The 15,728-nt window shown below is 33.3% G+C and overlaps 1 protein-coding gene across 1 annotated transcript; it reads right to left on the bottom strand.

Annotated features, from left to right (window-relative positions):
• Positions 1 to 10,640: 10,640 nt before the first annotated feature.
• LOC131653838 (vacuolar fusion protein MON1 homolog) lies at positions 10,641 to 15,309 on the bottom strand. The gene is made up of 14 exons (XM_058924138.1): positions 14,857 to 15,309; positions 14,682 to 14,761; positions 14,487 to 14,558; positions 14,309 to 14,348; positions 13,726 to 13,827; positions 13,421 to 13,542; positions 13,117 to 13,249; positions 12,948 to 13,039; positions 12,646 to 12,727; positions 12,502 to 12,566; positions 12,048 to 12,341; positions 11,847 to 11,938; positions 11,090 to 11,154; positions 10,641 to 10,943 (listed from the first exon to the last, which is right to left on the bottom strand). Exons 1-14 carry the CDS (start codon positions 15,166 to 15,168, stop codon positions 10,848 to 10,850), a joined length of 1,647 nt encoding a protein of 548 aa, XP_058780121.1. The 5' UTR covers positions 15,169 to 15,309; the 3' UTR covers positions 10,641 to 10,847.
• Between the last annotated feature and the right edge of the window lie 419 nt (positions 15,310 to 15,728).

Genomic DNA, 15,728 nt, shown 5'->3' with positions numbered 1-15,728 from the left:
GTAGCAAGAGGAGTGCTTACCGCCTTAGAACTTTCCATTTGGAATCGTTGGAGAACTCTTTCAATATAATATTCTTATGACATTCAAAGTTTCTTCTCCTTTTCTGTCACGCATTATTCTAATGTCGAAAATCTGTTTAGCTGTTTCCATGTCTTTCATGGCAAATGACTCGCCCTAGCGCTTCTTTAACATGTCAATGTTAGAAATATTTTTCCCTACAATAAGCATATCATCATTATATAACAACAGGATAATAAATTCATCATTAGAATTTTTTTTACCAAAGACACAATGATCTGAAGTAGTCTTAAGATATCCTTGATCATACATAACAGACTCAAACTTATTATACCATTTGCTTGGAGCTTGCTTCAATCCATATAAAATATTTCTCAATCTACACGTATGATCTTCTTTGCCTTTAACTTGAAAACCATCAGGTTGTTTCATATAGATCTCTTTCTCTAAATCACCATAAAGGAAATTTGTTTTCACATCCATTTGTTCAACCTATAAATCAAGAGTAACAACCAAACTCAACACGGTTCTAATTGATGACATCTTTACAACAAGTGAGAAAAACTCATTAAAATCAACACCTTTTTTGATGAAAATCTTTCACCAATAATCTGGCTTTATTTCTTAGAGACTTGGAGTTGCTCTCATGTTTAACTCTATAAATCCATATGTTTTCCAAACCCCTTTTGCCTTTAAACATCTTTACTAAATAATAAGTGTTATTATCCTACAATGATTTCATCTCATCATGCATTGCATCCAACCACTTTTGATTTTCATCACTTTTCATGGCCTTTTGAAAACACTTAGGTTCACCCTCATTAGTTAAGGTTATATACTCGTCAAAATTATACCTTGTGGAAGGTTGTCTCTGCCTGTTAAACCTCCTAAGTAGAACTTGAGATGATTATGGAGCTTCACCAAGATTCTCATATGATGACATATCGCTCTCAACTTCATCATCATTAGTTGGAATATCTACCTCATCTCTAAGTTTTTGATCATCAGCATAATCATATGGCTCACCATTCTGATCATCACCACCAATAGCATCTAAATTATGACTAGGTAAACATATTGGATCAATATGAGACAAATTGATATCTTTCTTGGGCGAGGTCTTCTCTACCTTATTAATGTCTTTAATAGTTTAGTCTTTTACGAATACTACATTGTGGCTTCAGATAAGCTTCTTCCCTACAAAATCATACTACCTACAACCAAACTCTTCTTGCGCATAGCCGATAAAGATACATTGTTTTGACTATGCATCAAACTTAAATCTTTTATCCTTTGGAACAGGCACAGAAACCTTACAACCAAAGATTGTCACTGTAACACCCCAAATCTACCCCGCAATTATAAGCAAAAATCAGAGTGCATTTAAAATTATTCATCAAACGATGGGATGTCACAATTCGACTTAACCAAACAAACATACTTATATTGCATTTAATAAAGATACATAGCATTCGGAACAAAACTTCATTCACCACTTACAACTTAAACTTATAAACACCTTTCAATTCAACTTAACACAAATGTCATCATGGAATACAATAATCAAGTAATAATCGACTAATCCCCCCCCCCCCCCCGAGTGCTACGTATCAGAGCAATGGACACCGACTCGATTTTCCATAAAGCAACATCAAGACTTCACATCAATAACCTCGAACATCCACGACTAATCTTGAGTACCTGCCCATTTCCCATGGTAGGGGAAATATCAGCAAAGGGGTGAGATATCTTACAATATAAAGGAATGCATGATAAATAACATAGGAGATATAGATCATACATAATTTCACCACTTCGCATCACATACATCTTACAACAAGTTTCACCGCAAAACAACTAATCAATATAATATAACTTTCAAAACGGCAACGATGTCATTAATCACATATTCAAATATACAAGTATGATATCAAATACGTCACAACAAACATATCATTATCACGTCACAACAAACACCTCGTCATCTCAACAATCCAAACACAATTCAAATTCTATTCAAATGCGACTCGAATGTGACTCAAACTTATGCATATGCATGTGGTACCATTGGAGTAAAACTCCCGTCTCAAACAGTTTGCCATTGGGCCGTCTCAAACATTTGCCACAAGGGCCGTCTCAAACAATGCAATGGATGCGACTCAAATGATGCACATCCACAAACACAACTTAAACCACTTAATCAACTTAAACGACATAATCAACTTGAACGACACAATCAACTTAAACGACATAATCAACTTAAACAACATAACCACATCAACTAAACAACATCAACTCAATGCCAAGGTTCTATGGCAATAACCGTATCATAGTAATTTACCACGTCTCAATCACATCATCACATCATATCGACATACAACATCTATTCAACTTAATTCTTATCAACATAATACAACTTATCAATAGTGACCATAGGGTCTACAACAACAACGGCAAATTCATCATGTTATAGCAACAATAACAATTCAACATATTGCACAACAACAACAAACATCAACATGTTACAACCACAACAACAATTCATCATGTTACAACAATAACAATTCATTATATTGCACAACAACAACAAACATCAACATGTTACAACAACAACAATTCATCATTTCACCAACAACATCAACAAATTCGTCATATTCCCTAATTCAAGTAATCATCGTAACACGTTACATTTAACTTCCTAATAAAGACATATATATTCTTAATTCATCACATGGCATCGTCGTCGACTCATACATATCAAATACGCACAATTAATCACATATAGCATACAACATCTTTATCAATTATGCATATCATCACATACCTCATTATCTCATTATAAGGAAGGAACATATTATCATTTCAATAACATGGTATCGTCATAAGGAAAACATACATCAAGTTATACCGCAACATGGTTACATTGATTCATAGCAAAGAACATACTTCACATGTTAACACAACATAGTTCATCACTTAATCCTAATAAACATAATAGAAAACTATATCATATGGATCATTTTATTGCATCATGGTATAGTTTATTGCATTAGCTTTCCGACGCTTCAAACGGCGCCTAAAACGGAGTTACGGATCAAAATTTACATCATTTCAAAGTTTAGAAAAAATTCTGCAAAACAGGGTTCGCGGCGCCAACAGGGTTCGCGGCGCGAACTGAGCGAATTCAAAAATTCCTAACTTTCTGCCAGACAGTTCGCGGCGCGAGCAGAGGTTCGCGGCGCGAACAGAGGTTCGCGGCGCGAACTGGCGATTTTCAGAAAACCCCAAACACAGAAAACAGCATACGAAACCCATCCAAAAACCCCCAAACTCAACCCAATCAAGCTGAAAACACCAACCATCATGAACAACAATGGAATACATGTTATAAACACAAATACAACACATATTATGGATCTTCTAACATCATAACAATCATCATACATCAATTAAAAACACATTTCAAATCATGAATTTACACATTTGTTCATAAACCCTAACATCTCTACACCCAACTTCCATGGAGAATAACATACAATCTAACCCACCATATACATCATCATGCCAACCCTTAGAGAGTAAGAACCCCACCCTTACCTTAGCAAAAACCTCCTCTTCAATGGAGTCATCCCTCTCTTCATGCCATAACTTTCTTCTCTTCCTCTCTTCTTTCTCTTCTTTCTCTTCTTTCTCTTCTTTTCCACAAAATGAGTTATGAGGTTTAATCTCTAAAACCCTAACTCTTACTATCCATTCTCACTAATGGGCTTAACCCACAATCCAATCTCTTATGTCATATTTGTTTCACTTAGGCCCAATTCATAATATCTCTTTAATTACTCAATTAAGCCAAATAACACACATAAATAATTAACCACACAACATAACCGAATATTATTTCCAATAATATTCCACATTTACCATCGATCCATAACTTTAACAATACTAACTCCCAATTGTACTTCTCTGACTAATCCGACTAATTAATCTGACCATAACTTAACTGCTCAAATCAACATATTAATCCATTACGTTTGTAGAATAATACCGATAAACCTCAACTTCAACTAATTCCAATGAATAAATCCTCGATCAATTTAATTAAATAATTAATTAAATTCGGGGCGTTACAGTCACATGATCATACTTGTCATTCTTTCCAAATCAAAATTTGTCTAGAATTTCACTATTCAAAGCAGCAGTAGGAGTGGGACTAAGAACTTGCACCGCCGTATAAAGTGCCTCTCCCCAATAATGATTAAGCAACTTAGTTTCAAAGAACATACACCTTACTCTCTCAATAAGTGTTTCATTCATCCTCTCTTCTAAACCATTCAATTGAGGAGTTTTAGGAAGAGTCTGATACCATGTTGTTTGCAATAGGCATCAAATGGTCTATAATACTCACCACCATTATCAGAATGAACACATTTCAGCTTCTCACTTGTCTGCCTCACTACAAAAGCATGGAACTCTTTGAACTTCTACAACACTTGGTTTTTTGTCTCCAAGGCATAAATTCATAGTTTCCTGGAACAATCATCAATAAAAGTAACAAAATAAAGTGTACGCCTAAGGGATTTTACCTTTAATAGACCGCAGACATCATAATGTACCAATTGAAGAAAATTTGACTTCCTTGAGGGAAGATGTTTCTTGAAAAATACTATAGTCTTTTTAACAGCCATGCAATGAGAACACTTATCCAAATCTGCTTTCTTTAATCTTGGAAGAACATGCTTTTTGGCCAAAACATCCAGCCCTTTTTTCACTAATATGACTAAATCTTCGGCGACACAAAGAAGCTTTAATTTCAATAGCATTCATACTATCCCTAGCAACCAAAGCTTTTGTCCAATACAATTTAGAAAGTTTTTTCCCTCTAACCACAACCAAGTTACCTATGTTGAGTTTCCACTTTCCAAAACCAAAGTGATTGTCACAATCATAATCATCAAGCATATGCATAAAGATCAAATTAAAACGAACATCTAGAACATGTTTGACACCTCTAAGCAACAAATTCACTCTCATGTTGGTTTGAAAATAAACATCACCAACACCAATTATCTTAGATGCATCCTCATTACCCATCTTCAACACTTCAAGGTCACCAAAAGTATAAGATGTGAAGAAATCCTTCCTTGGTGTAACATGCAATGTAGCACCACTGTCAACTATCCACATACTATCATCTTATACAAGATTAACAAACTTATGATCACGGAGAATAACAAGATCATCACTTGTAGCAGTAGTAACACGATCATCATCATGATCTTCATGCTTTCTTTGTTTAGACTTACCTTTTTTGCCCCTGTTATCCTTTTTCCACTTATAACAATACCTTTGTATGTGTCATGTTTTGTGACAATAATGACACTCCAAATTCTTGCATCGTGGCTTGGACTTACTTTTGTTATTCTCTCTATCACCCTTTGGTTCCTTTTTCTGACTTCTCCCCCTATTCTAAATGAAAAGTACCTCAGATTAAGATGAATAACCCTATGTGTTCCTTCCCATCTCTTTATTAAGAATACCCCCCTTAGTCGTTTCCAAAGAAAATAACACCTCTAGGAGCGGAGTTTGTGATAGGAACCTGAAACGTCTCCCAAGACTCTAGTAAAGATAGAAATAGAAATAGTCCCGGAAGATCATCAAATTTAATATCCATTCTCGACATATGATCAAGAGCCCTTAAAATTTACTCAAGAGATCTGAAATAAAAGTCCTTTCCTTATACTTTAAACATATGAACCATTCAACAAGAACAATTTATTATTCCTTAATTTAGAGGCATAGAAGGTCGTTATATTCTCCCATAAAGTTTTTGCATGTGTCTCATTAGCAATATGATTATAAACATTATCTTCTACATATTGTCGAATAAAACCACATATGTGTTGATGTTCAAACTCTCATTCTTCATCAGACAAAAAATCCGACTTTGCGGAACTAAAAAAAGGTAAATGCAATTTCTTCACAAATAGTAAGTCTTTCATATTACCCTTTCGTAAATGGTTATTAGAACCATTCAACAATACCATCTTCATCTTTGTACTTGACTCCATCATTCAAACAAGTAAAACAACCCTTAACTAAGAGCTATGATGCCACTCTTATGGGAAACTAAGATACCATTAAAGACTAATACACAACAGATATAAAATTCCCCACACTTGTAGGAACCTTGGGGAGCAACAACAAATATAAGACGACAAATCGAACAAATAAAGGCACAAAAGAACACTGATATTTTAACGTGGAAAACCCCTCAATATGAGAGTAAAAACCACGAGTCGTTCAGACCAAAGAAATAGATCCACTACAGTCAATTAAGGGTACATGAGAGTCTTAAAGTGATTCACAAACAAGCGCTAACAACCGCAAATCACAAAGCAGAACTAGATTACAAATAAAATAAGCATAAAAAAGCTGAAAAATAACCCAAATCTGCAGCTTCAGTGCAAATCACATATCTCTCAGCTCAGATTTTGTTTTCAAATTCTTAACGGTCAAAAGTTAGATACATGAGTTGCGAACATGCCCTCCAAATATGAGCTTGATCTAACGGTTAACGAGTTGGGATCGTCGATTTAGTGAAATTGGTTTTACAAAAATGGAAATAGGTTTCTCTCATCTTTTCTCTCATAGGAAACCTTATTTTCTCTCTATCTCTATTACCCATAAATTGACACCCTCCACTTAAATAAGTGAGACAAATGAACTATTCATATTTGAATCTTTATCCACATAGGAAGGGAGCCCAAACCCAACAGTGACAAGTGACCAAAAATGTTACAGTTTTTTTAAACAAATAAAATATATAATAAATAGAATTTGTGATAATTCATAGAAAAACTTATCATAATATATGACATCTCTCTAATAAATAAGATTTGAGGAAGTATCTTTTTATCTCTAAATATTTAAAATATGTTAGACTAGACAATGGACATAATTAAGTTTATTGGACATTGTCATATGACATTAAATTGTCACATCAACATCTAGTGTGTGACATCCACGTGGACGATAAAAAAAATTAAATATAATTATACAGATCAAAATGAAAAAAACATTCTAAATTGCAAGGAAAAAAACATAAATTATACGATAAATAATTTTAAATTTCAACTTTAACTGGCACATACGTTAATTAAGGTTATTTCAATTGCAGGAAGGAATTGCCTCATGTTTTTGATCATCCACAAGGCCCAAGAAAAAAGGCTCAATGGTAAAACAAATGTTGCATGCGTGAATATTCATCAGACATTTATTATCCCTAAAGAATATACTTTTGTCTCAAAGAGCGTTGCTAACCATCTAAATCAATAAGAAGAAGATTGACCATGATCCACATCTCACTCCACACTTTATGTTTTGAAAATTATCCTTAATATTTAAGAGAAAATGTTGGTTCTCTATGTTTTAGGATTGACATTAATTTCAGTAAAACAAATATCGTGTTAAATAGGATGTGTTAACATGCTGAGAAGAATAGATTGAGCAAGAAGTCCTATTTTATGTATAAACATGATGAGATGAAATGTTTCATCATCTGTAGTAACATGTCAGACAAGATGTTCTATGCAGAGTCATTCAACATCGTGACTGGTTGGGCTGGGCTGTTGGATCAGTTCAAGATTTAAAAGGTGCAGAATATTCTGTGAATATTATGCAGTCCTATGCGGCACCGATGTTAAAGGTCTGAAATATTCAAGTCAGAATCATGAAGAATATGTACTTTCTAATTATGGAGATAAATTAGGAAGGATATGATTGAAAACCTATTTTTATGCAGAAGTTTATGCTGATTTGTAGCAGCTAATATGCTGTGATCTAAAGCCCAAATCCAATTGGAAAAATTGTTATAAATAAAAGCATTGTAACCTAGAAAAGTAATCAGTCGAAGATGTAAGGGTTTCTATTATTAGCGTTGAATCTGTAAGCCACTCTCTAGGAGAGTTTGTATGTGTGAGCCTATCGAATATCATGTTGATATGAGAGTAGGTCTGATGTTTAGAGGTGTAATTCTCTATTGTTCATTCTTAAGCTTTTAAGCATATAATGTTTCTTGTTCTTGGAGGAAGCTTTTAAGCAACTATAAGTATTATTCTTAGTCAAGAGTCTTGGCTATGTATTGTCATAGTAGTGAGTCTTCCTGTTTTATTCTAAGTGTTTAGAATTAGAAGTATCCAATCACGGTCTGTGACTGAGGGAGTTGAGGAGGATCTCATACCTAGGTGAGTCTTAGGTAGAAAGTTAACTCGGGTAGTGATTAAGTGAGAAGACAATAAATCAGAGGTTGTTTATGTGTGAACCGGATGTTGTTTGCATAGTACTTCGAATTGATACTATCAAAGTGAACTTTATCTCTGGTTTAGTAGCCCCCAGAGTAGGTGTTGTTGTACACCGAAATTGGTAAACAATTATGTGTGTTATTTATTTTTCAGTATAGTTGATACATGTTTATACCTTACATATGTGTTGTGTCAGATCAGATGTCCCAACAAGTCATAGGACATTTTGAGCCTGATATATCATAATTTCAGGAAAGATACATTATTTTTGAACTATTCAAATTTATTCTCACTCTTATATAACTTTAATTCTTTCACTGACTTAGACTTTAGAGTGTTAATCTTATAGGTCGGCCACTTGTCCATGATATAAAAAATTCAAGTCTATCTTAACACTACCTCGCCATTCACCTTATATAAATTGTATTATTTGGACACCTGATTTCCAACATTATATATTATATTGAGTGCACACATGTCCTTAGAGAGACGTCAAAAGAAGACGTCTTTTATTAACAATAAAATGGATCTATATTCTAAAAGTAGGCCTAAAACTATATTAGATCTGTCTGTAAACAAATCAAAGAAAATAGTCTTATAAGCATAGTTTTTGTTTGATATGATCACAAAGTTAATGGATTGTGATGTCACTGATGTGGTGACTGGGATCAATTGGTGGTAAAGCAATGGTTTGTTTGACCTTTTTGTAAATTAATTTGTTTAAAATTTTTTAAAAGGTATATTTCTAAAAACAACTTCAAATCAAAATTTTAGTTTAAATAATTTTTAAAAAGAAATTAAATATTATATCTATATACAAAACTTCTCTTAGATAATATTCAAAAATATTTTTTATGTAAATTGGGTGTAGAAGAATGTGCAATACCCTAAGTAAATTAAATTAAAAAAAGTATAAAAAGATTGATCTAACCAAGTGAAGAAAAAGGAACAACCTAAGTAGGTGAACAAATTAACAAAAATAATTCTTATTTAAAGTTTTTTATCAAAAATATTTAAAGCTTTAAAATCTTTTTTAAAATCGTAATAAACAAAATCATAATTTATTATTTATGTATTTTTTGAAAAAATATGAAAATCTTTTTTGATTTACTATCACCGGTTTAATCCGGTTCAGGGGTCAATTCTGACATCAAGTAATTTCAGCCTCCTTCCGATCGCAGTTGTAGGCGATCGAACTGTGATTCTCCCTACCAAGTTCAGCGCAAATCACCACTGAACCAAGTAACGATTGGTAAAAAATATATAATTTGTATCATATTAAAATTTCTAATGAATATGCACGGTTATTAAATATAAAAAATATTTTTAATTTATAATAAATCAATTCAAGAATAACTTTTACTATTTTTGAATAAGTTTTAATAAAACTCATTTTTAAAAAAGTAAAATCACTTTTCTTTTTTTTTTTCAAAAGTTGAATGAAGCTATTTGTTGTCTTTCATTTGTCATTTACTCTATGAATACAAAAATAACAAGCTCCATGTCATGCCAAATGTAAAAGGACATACCAAAAGATAGAAAGAAAATACACAAACAATGACAACATAATTTAAAAAGAAAAGCATATAAAAATAGTTTATTCTAAAGTGCATTTCGTTTTAGTGGAGCAAAAAAGGTGTAAGTGTAGCTTTTTGGTAATGGAATGGATTATGAAAGTATGAAACGAGGTAATGGAAGGCTATTATGGTCATTCTCATTCTCAAATTGAAAGCACATTATGTGATTTATTTATGGAGGATTTGAGTTGGTGAGCATAATCCTTTTTAATTACCGGAATTGGTGACACCAAAATATAGCTAGATTGCCATAAAGAAGTTTAATTGCATCTTTGACAAATTGGAACCACCGAATCCATTAAATGTGTACATCAATGAATGAAGAAAATAAAAGTTGAACGCACCTTATCCCTATGAACATTAAATAAATTGGAGCATCATATTCCATTACAAGTTTATTAATATATGGGTTTAGGGTCATAAATCTACCTAGTTATTCATATTAACTATAAATATATTTTATTGTAAAAAATACAAAGTGAAGAATAACAATGTTTATAGTTTTAATTAGAATATACAATTAAAAAAAATTAAATTAAAGATGTATTGGAAATTAAAAGTGTCTATTTTTTTTGACATTTTTTTTGTTGGTATACGACAATTATTAAGTGAGAGAAGTACTATAAGAAGATTTGTCCGAAACAACTACTTTTTCAAACATGTTATAAATAACCATCTATTCCATTTCCAATGGGCTCCTTCAAATAAAAGTCATCATATTAATGTAGCTGCAGAAATCATGTTATCATCTTTAATTCCTCTATTCTCACACCTGATTATGCCATTATAACATTGACACTTAACAAATTCATAAATACACTAATTTAATTTTACATCCAAACTATTTTCATAGAAAATTCATGAAAATGATAAAGAAAGAGTAAACTCTAAAAAAATCATTAAATAAACTTTCTCTTACATGTTTTACAGTATGTGATAGGAAATCAAATCACCATGAAAAGGGGTTACCTCCTAGCAAAAATATTTCATTTTCAACATCTTTTACCCATTGACATACCCTGTTGCATGTCTTTATTGCCATGGCCTGCATAAGATCATTGTGCAGAAAAAGTAAAAACAAATCCAAGCACTAAATGTGCTACTTATTGGATATTAACTGATAGTATAAAATTTACAATTTAGTACAGAAATATAATTACTGAGAAATCTTGTAGGCAGTAAAAAAGATACCTTGTCTGCAAGGGGATCAAATGCAGCATAAAGTTCAAAGTCCTGTGTTACCCAACAGAGCAGAACTGCAATTGAAAATGATATTACTAGTCTGATCACTGTTCAATGAAGCATGCAAATGCAATGACACTTTATATCTCAAAGAAACTAAGAGCAACTTTAGCACAAGTGATCTAAGAAAGAGATTCTTTATATAGTTCACCAGCTTTGTACAAAGCTTACATGGCTGTAACTATAGTTCACTGTTCACTATATAAACAAAGGCAACTAATTATTTCACAGCATTAAAAGTTTAATCAATGAAATGTAATGACAGAATAATTAATATATGAAAGAATTCAACAGTAATATTAAGAATGGCTATTTTTTGTTTGTATAAATTTTTACAATCTTACAATAAAGATGCTCTAAGTCAAAAGAAGGTAAATTATGTTGAGGGGTAAGATGTAGATCATCCAAGAGTTTAGTTTTCAGGATCTGAGTTGATTTTTTACATCACAAAAATATACATATTTCCCTGTCTTTTATTGCATGCACCTTGTGAAAAACAAGGGGCCAACTTTTCAAAGGAATCACTCATTATGAAACATCAAGAATTAAAGTAGAGAACAAATACCAAGAGAAACATTTGATCCACACTCATTCCTCATAAGAACAAAAAGAACAGAAAGAATTGCGTCAACTCGTAAAAATACACTCCTAATATCATACATCCATTTATATAATACTGCAAACTATGAATTAAAATAAGAATTACCATAGTTTTCATCCCTTCTGAACTGAGTTCTGTGTGGCCCAATTCCTTTATCATGCATGGATGCAAAAAGTTTCTGGTAAGCTCTAAGCAATCTGAAAAAATTAAAGCAAGTTATATACTTAGACAAAGAACAAAAATGCACGAAAAAGAAAAGAAAAGTACCATACCAGCATAAAAAACAAGTTTCTATAAAATTACTACCTTTTCTGCTGCCGAGGAGTGTTAATAGGTGCTGAGAACTCGGAAGATACATATTGATCCAGATATATACTGCGATATATGAAATGCCACAAACCAGCAGCACCACCAACACCAGAATTCGATTCTCTCAATCTTTCAGGAGAATCTGGTTGAGGCTTATGCTGACCCAAATGAGGAGATGATCCAGAATGGAATAAGGGTGGCAGATCATCAACATGCATTCCACCATCAAGCAAGGATCTCTGAACTTCACCAAGGACATTTGACTTCAAAAGGACCGATTCAATACGAATCCTATGAATTGCCGGGCAAATTTTTGAACCATGCATGAAAAATATGGTACATAAGAGACCCAAATCTTAGCGAACCATTATGCTTTTCCTCTTCTATTTTTTTTAATGAGAAATAATGAACAGAACAACAGCAGTGGTCATACTATCAAACTATCCTTTACCTGCAGTCCTTAAGATGGTAAAATGCATCAGAATTATTTGTCAGCAACATCAAGTATGTGTCATCCTGCCAGTTATACAAAAGACTGTCATTTAGGAACTTAATGTTATAGCATATACAAATTGTTTATGCACTTGTCACTCACATCGAAATAATGGATATAAGCATACAAAAATGCCAAAGGATTGTATCTTGGCAAGCAAACAGGGGAAAATGCCTCCGAGGTCCTGCATGATTATAGTTCAAGAAGAGAATGAGAAAGTGTAAAATGGTATGAGAAAGCCAGTAAGTCTACTTGCAACGGAGCAAAAAAAAAGTAGTTTTGCTGCTCATAGGATCAACAAAACAAGTCATAGAGTCTTATAGATTGTACTAACAGAAAACTATGCCATCAAACCATCTCTGAGATGCTAATCAGAAAGATAAAATAATGCCAGTCCTACTTGCCTAAAGGACTCTGTTGACATAACAAAGTTGGTCAGTAGCAGCATATCATCTGGATGGAGAGAGGCTTTCTGAGCACCAAATAGACTGATCACCTGCCTTCAACCTTTAACGAGTTATTTTATCATTTTATGTCTGCATATGATTTAACAAATTAAGTATAGTGTTAAACCTTGTGTCTGCACATCAGTATTGCAAACAAAACACTGTAATCAGCGACATCTTGCAAAATGGCACCAGCAGCTTGTCTTGTTGCATATGCAAGAGGTAGACATGTATAGGCATGAAGAAATGTAGCTGGATTCCTGATATGATCAAACAAATAACAATGTTAACTCCTGAGGTATAGCATAGGGTTATAGGAAACCAGAAACATTAAACAAATGAACAACCTCTGCAACTCACATGACCAAGGAAAAACATACAAACAACCAAAAAAGCATCTAATACACACTTCCCAGATTAAAGAAACAAACCAATTAAAAGAGTGGATTAGTGAAGAGAAGACAGTGTCTGTTCCACCAAGCAAGGGCGTCATATCAAACTTTGGATTCTTCTCAAAATATCTGTTTACTGACTTTGTCAATATAACAATCATCTGCATATGTATAAAAACTATGGATGTATCATAAAACTGTCACACCATTACTAGTCTATTTGAATGATTAACAAAGAGATATAATAGTTAATCGAGAAACACAGAAGATGAAGATGAAGGAATCATGAGAAAGTAAATGAACCCATAATTTTTTGTGTACTCAACCATCCAGCTTAATTATACCTGGCCGTAAATGAGATCCAATTGCGCTCTTAAGGACTCATAAGGCTCTTCTGTGCAGCTGATACATACTAAGTAGATTGGTCCTTTCACGAGAAAAACCACCTGTGCCATAACTTAAACTAATTAAGATTTCACAATACCAAATCATTCTATTGTTGCTCAGAAGTGCCTAATAAATAAAATCCTCTTTCTGTAAAATCACTAATGAACATAGTATGAGAAATTCAGCGACCAAAAGCAAAATATACATCCAGTATTTCTACCTTATACTTAAAAGTAGAGCAAGGATCAGAATATCTTTGTGCAATATAAAGCACGGACACCCCGAATTTGACCCCGACACTGACACGACGAAACCAGTAATAGTTTGACAAAACTAATAAATTAAATGTTATCACAAGTGCCGGTGCAACTGTCTGATACTGACAAGTACACAGACACTTTTTTTCATAGGTGTCGGTGCTACATATAACACGATACTAGTTTTGTGGGCTTGAAGTGCTGCTTATTAGGAATTAATACGCAAATAAAACTATATATCTATGAGCAAAAACTTTTACAAGAGAAAAATGTGTGATCAGACCTGATGTTTTCCAGCCCTCACCAATTTGACACGGTCATCCCTGAAAACATAGAAATAAATATTTGAACAATCCTTCTCAAATTACATTCAAATATGTAATAAAGTTTATTGAAGAATATTTTTGTGATTAAAATCTATCAGGCTATAATTATAACCAGAACAAAGCAAGCTACAATACCCATTCTCAACGAAGGAAATGATTGCTTGCAAAGTTGCTGAGAAACCAGCAAGCCTGTGTTCATCTCCATACCTGGTACAAACAAAAGTGTGAAACAAGAAATAGAGAAACCATACACAAGTTTAAGGCAGAAATCATAGATATACAAGAACAGAAACTGAGGGGAGCTCACATGAGGAGTTGGTAAACACTAACCTAGAGTATATTGGTTTGCCAGAATGACTCAGAACAAAAAAATGCTTCTTCCTTTTCCTCCATGAAGTAGAACCATCATCCTGCACTTTATTACAGGTAAATTCAGCGCAATGCATCATAGTCCTAGGGCACAATTTTCAAAAGCGATTTTGCGAATAATTAACACATATAGTACCTCATCAAGATATCGTTTACCAGGAAACGAAGCAGCGTTGGAATTGTTAGGAGCGGGTGGAGGATCGTGAATATTCAATTTCTCAATTTCATGAGAGACGCTTGTGGCGGTGCTGCTGCTACCTCTTTCGGCAGCGTAATGGCTGCTGGTAGGAGTTGAGGGTTCGGAGTGGCGTGGAGGAGCGGATCCATGAACGACGCCGTTTGGTTGTTGGAGTGTGGATGGTTCGGCGTCGAAGAGGCTTAGAGAGAGCGGTGGTAAGTTGAATTGAATGGGAGGAGGATCGGAAGGGGGAGAGATAGAGCGGTTCATTGGTGGTGCAATTCAACTATGAGGAAGCGGAGATGAGGGATAGAGAGAGTTGGGTCGTTGTGTGTGTTGTTGAGATGCTTTGCTTCCACGATGTTTTCTAAGAAAATTCATCTTCGTGCCTAGAGTAAATTATATGGCCATTACTTGAAACTTATTTTTTTTCCTACTAACCAAACAATGAATAAAATAGAATTATATATTTATCTAATTATTTATATTAGCTATTAATATATCTTATCGTCAAAAATACATAGTGGAGAATAAGAATGTTCGTAGTTTTAATTAAAAAATACAATTAAAAATTAAATTAGTGATGTATTGGAAATTATGATTGATATTCTTTTAGACAATTTTTTTTGTTTGTTTGTATATGACAATTATTAAGTGAGAGAAGTACTGTAAGAAGATTTGTCCGAAACAACTAATTTTTTTTTAAGTTGGAAATTTTTCTTTTTTAATAAAAAACTCAAGACATATTTTGAGTTGAATCAATTCTTATTGATTCGCGTTGTATCAAGTTCAACTTAGCTCGAGTTATTTTCATTCTTAAGTAATATATG

The sequence above is a fragment of the Vicia villosa genome, linkage group LG2 (assembly GCF_029867415.1).
Source record: "Vicia villosa cultivar HV-30 ecotype Madison, WI linkage group LG2, Vvil1.0, whole genome shotgun sequence".
Lineage (NCBI taxonomy): Eukaryota > Viridiplantae > Streptophyta > Magnoliopsida > Fabales > Fabaceae > Vicia > Vicia villosa.
This window is presented reverse-complemented; position numbering and strand designations above follow the sequence as displayed.

Bases quoted from the DNA above. Each gene is read 5' to 3' on its own strand.
- LOC131653838 (XM_058924138.1), bottom strand. From the start codon at position 15,168: ATGAACCGCTCTATCTCTCCCCCTTCCGATCCTCCTCCCATTCAATTC. The intron at 14,349-14,486 runs GTATTGTAGCTT...CTATGTTTTCAG, and splicing joins ATTTCCTTCGTTGAGAATGG to GGATGACCGTGTCAAATTGG. The intron at 13,543-13,725 runs GTATAATTAAGC...ATACATATGCAG, and splicing joins TGGATCTCATTTACGGCCAG to ATGATTGTTATATTGACAAA.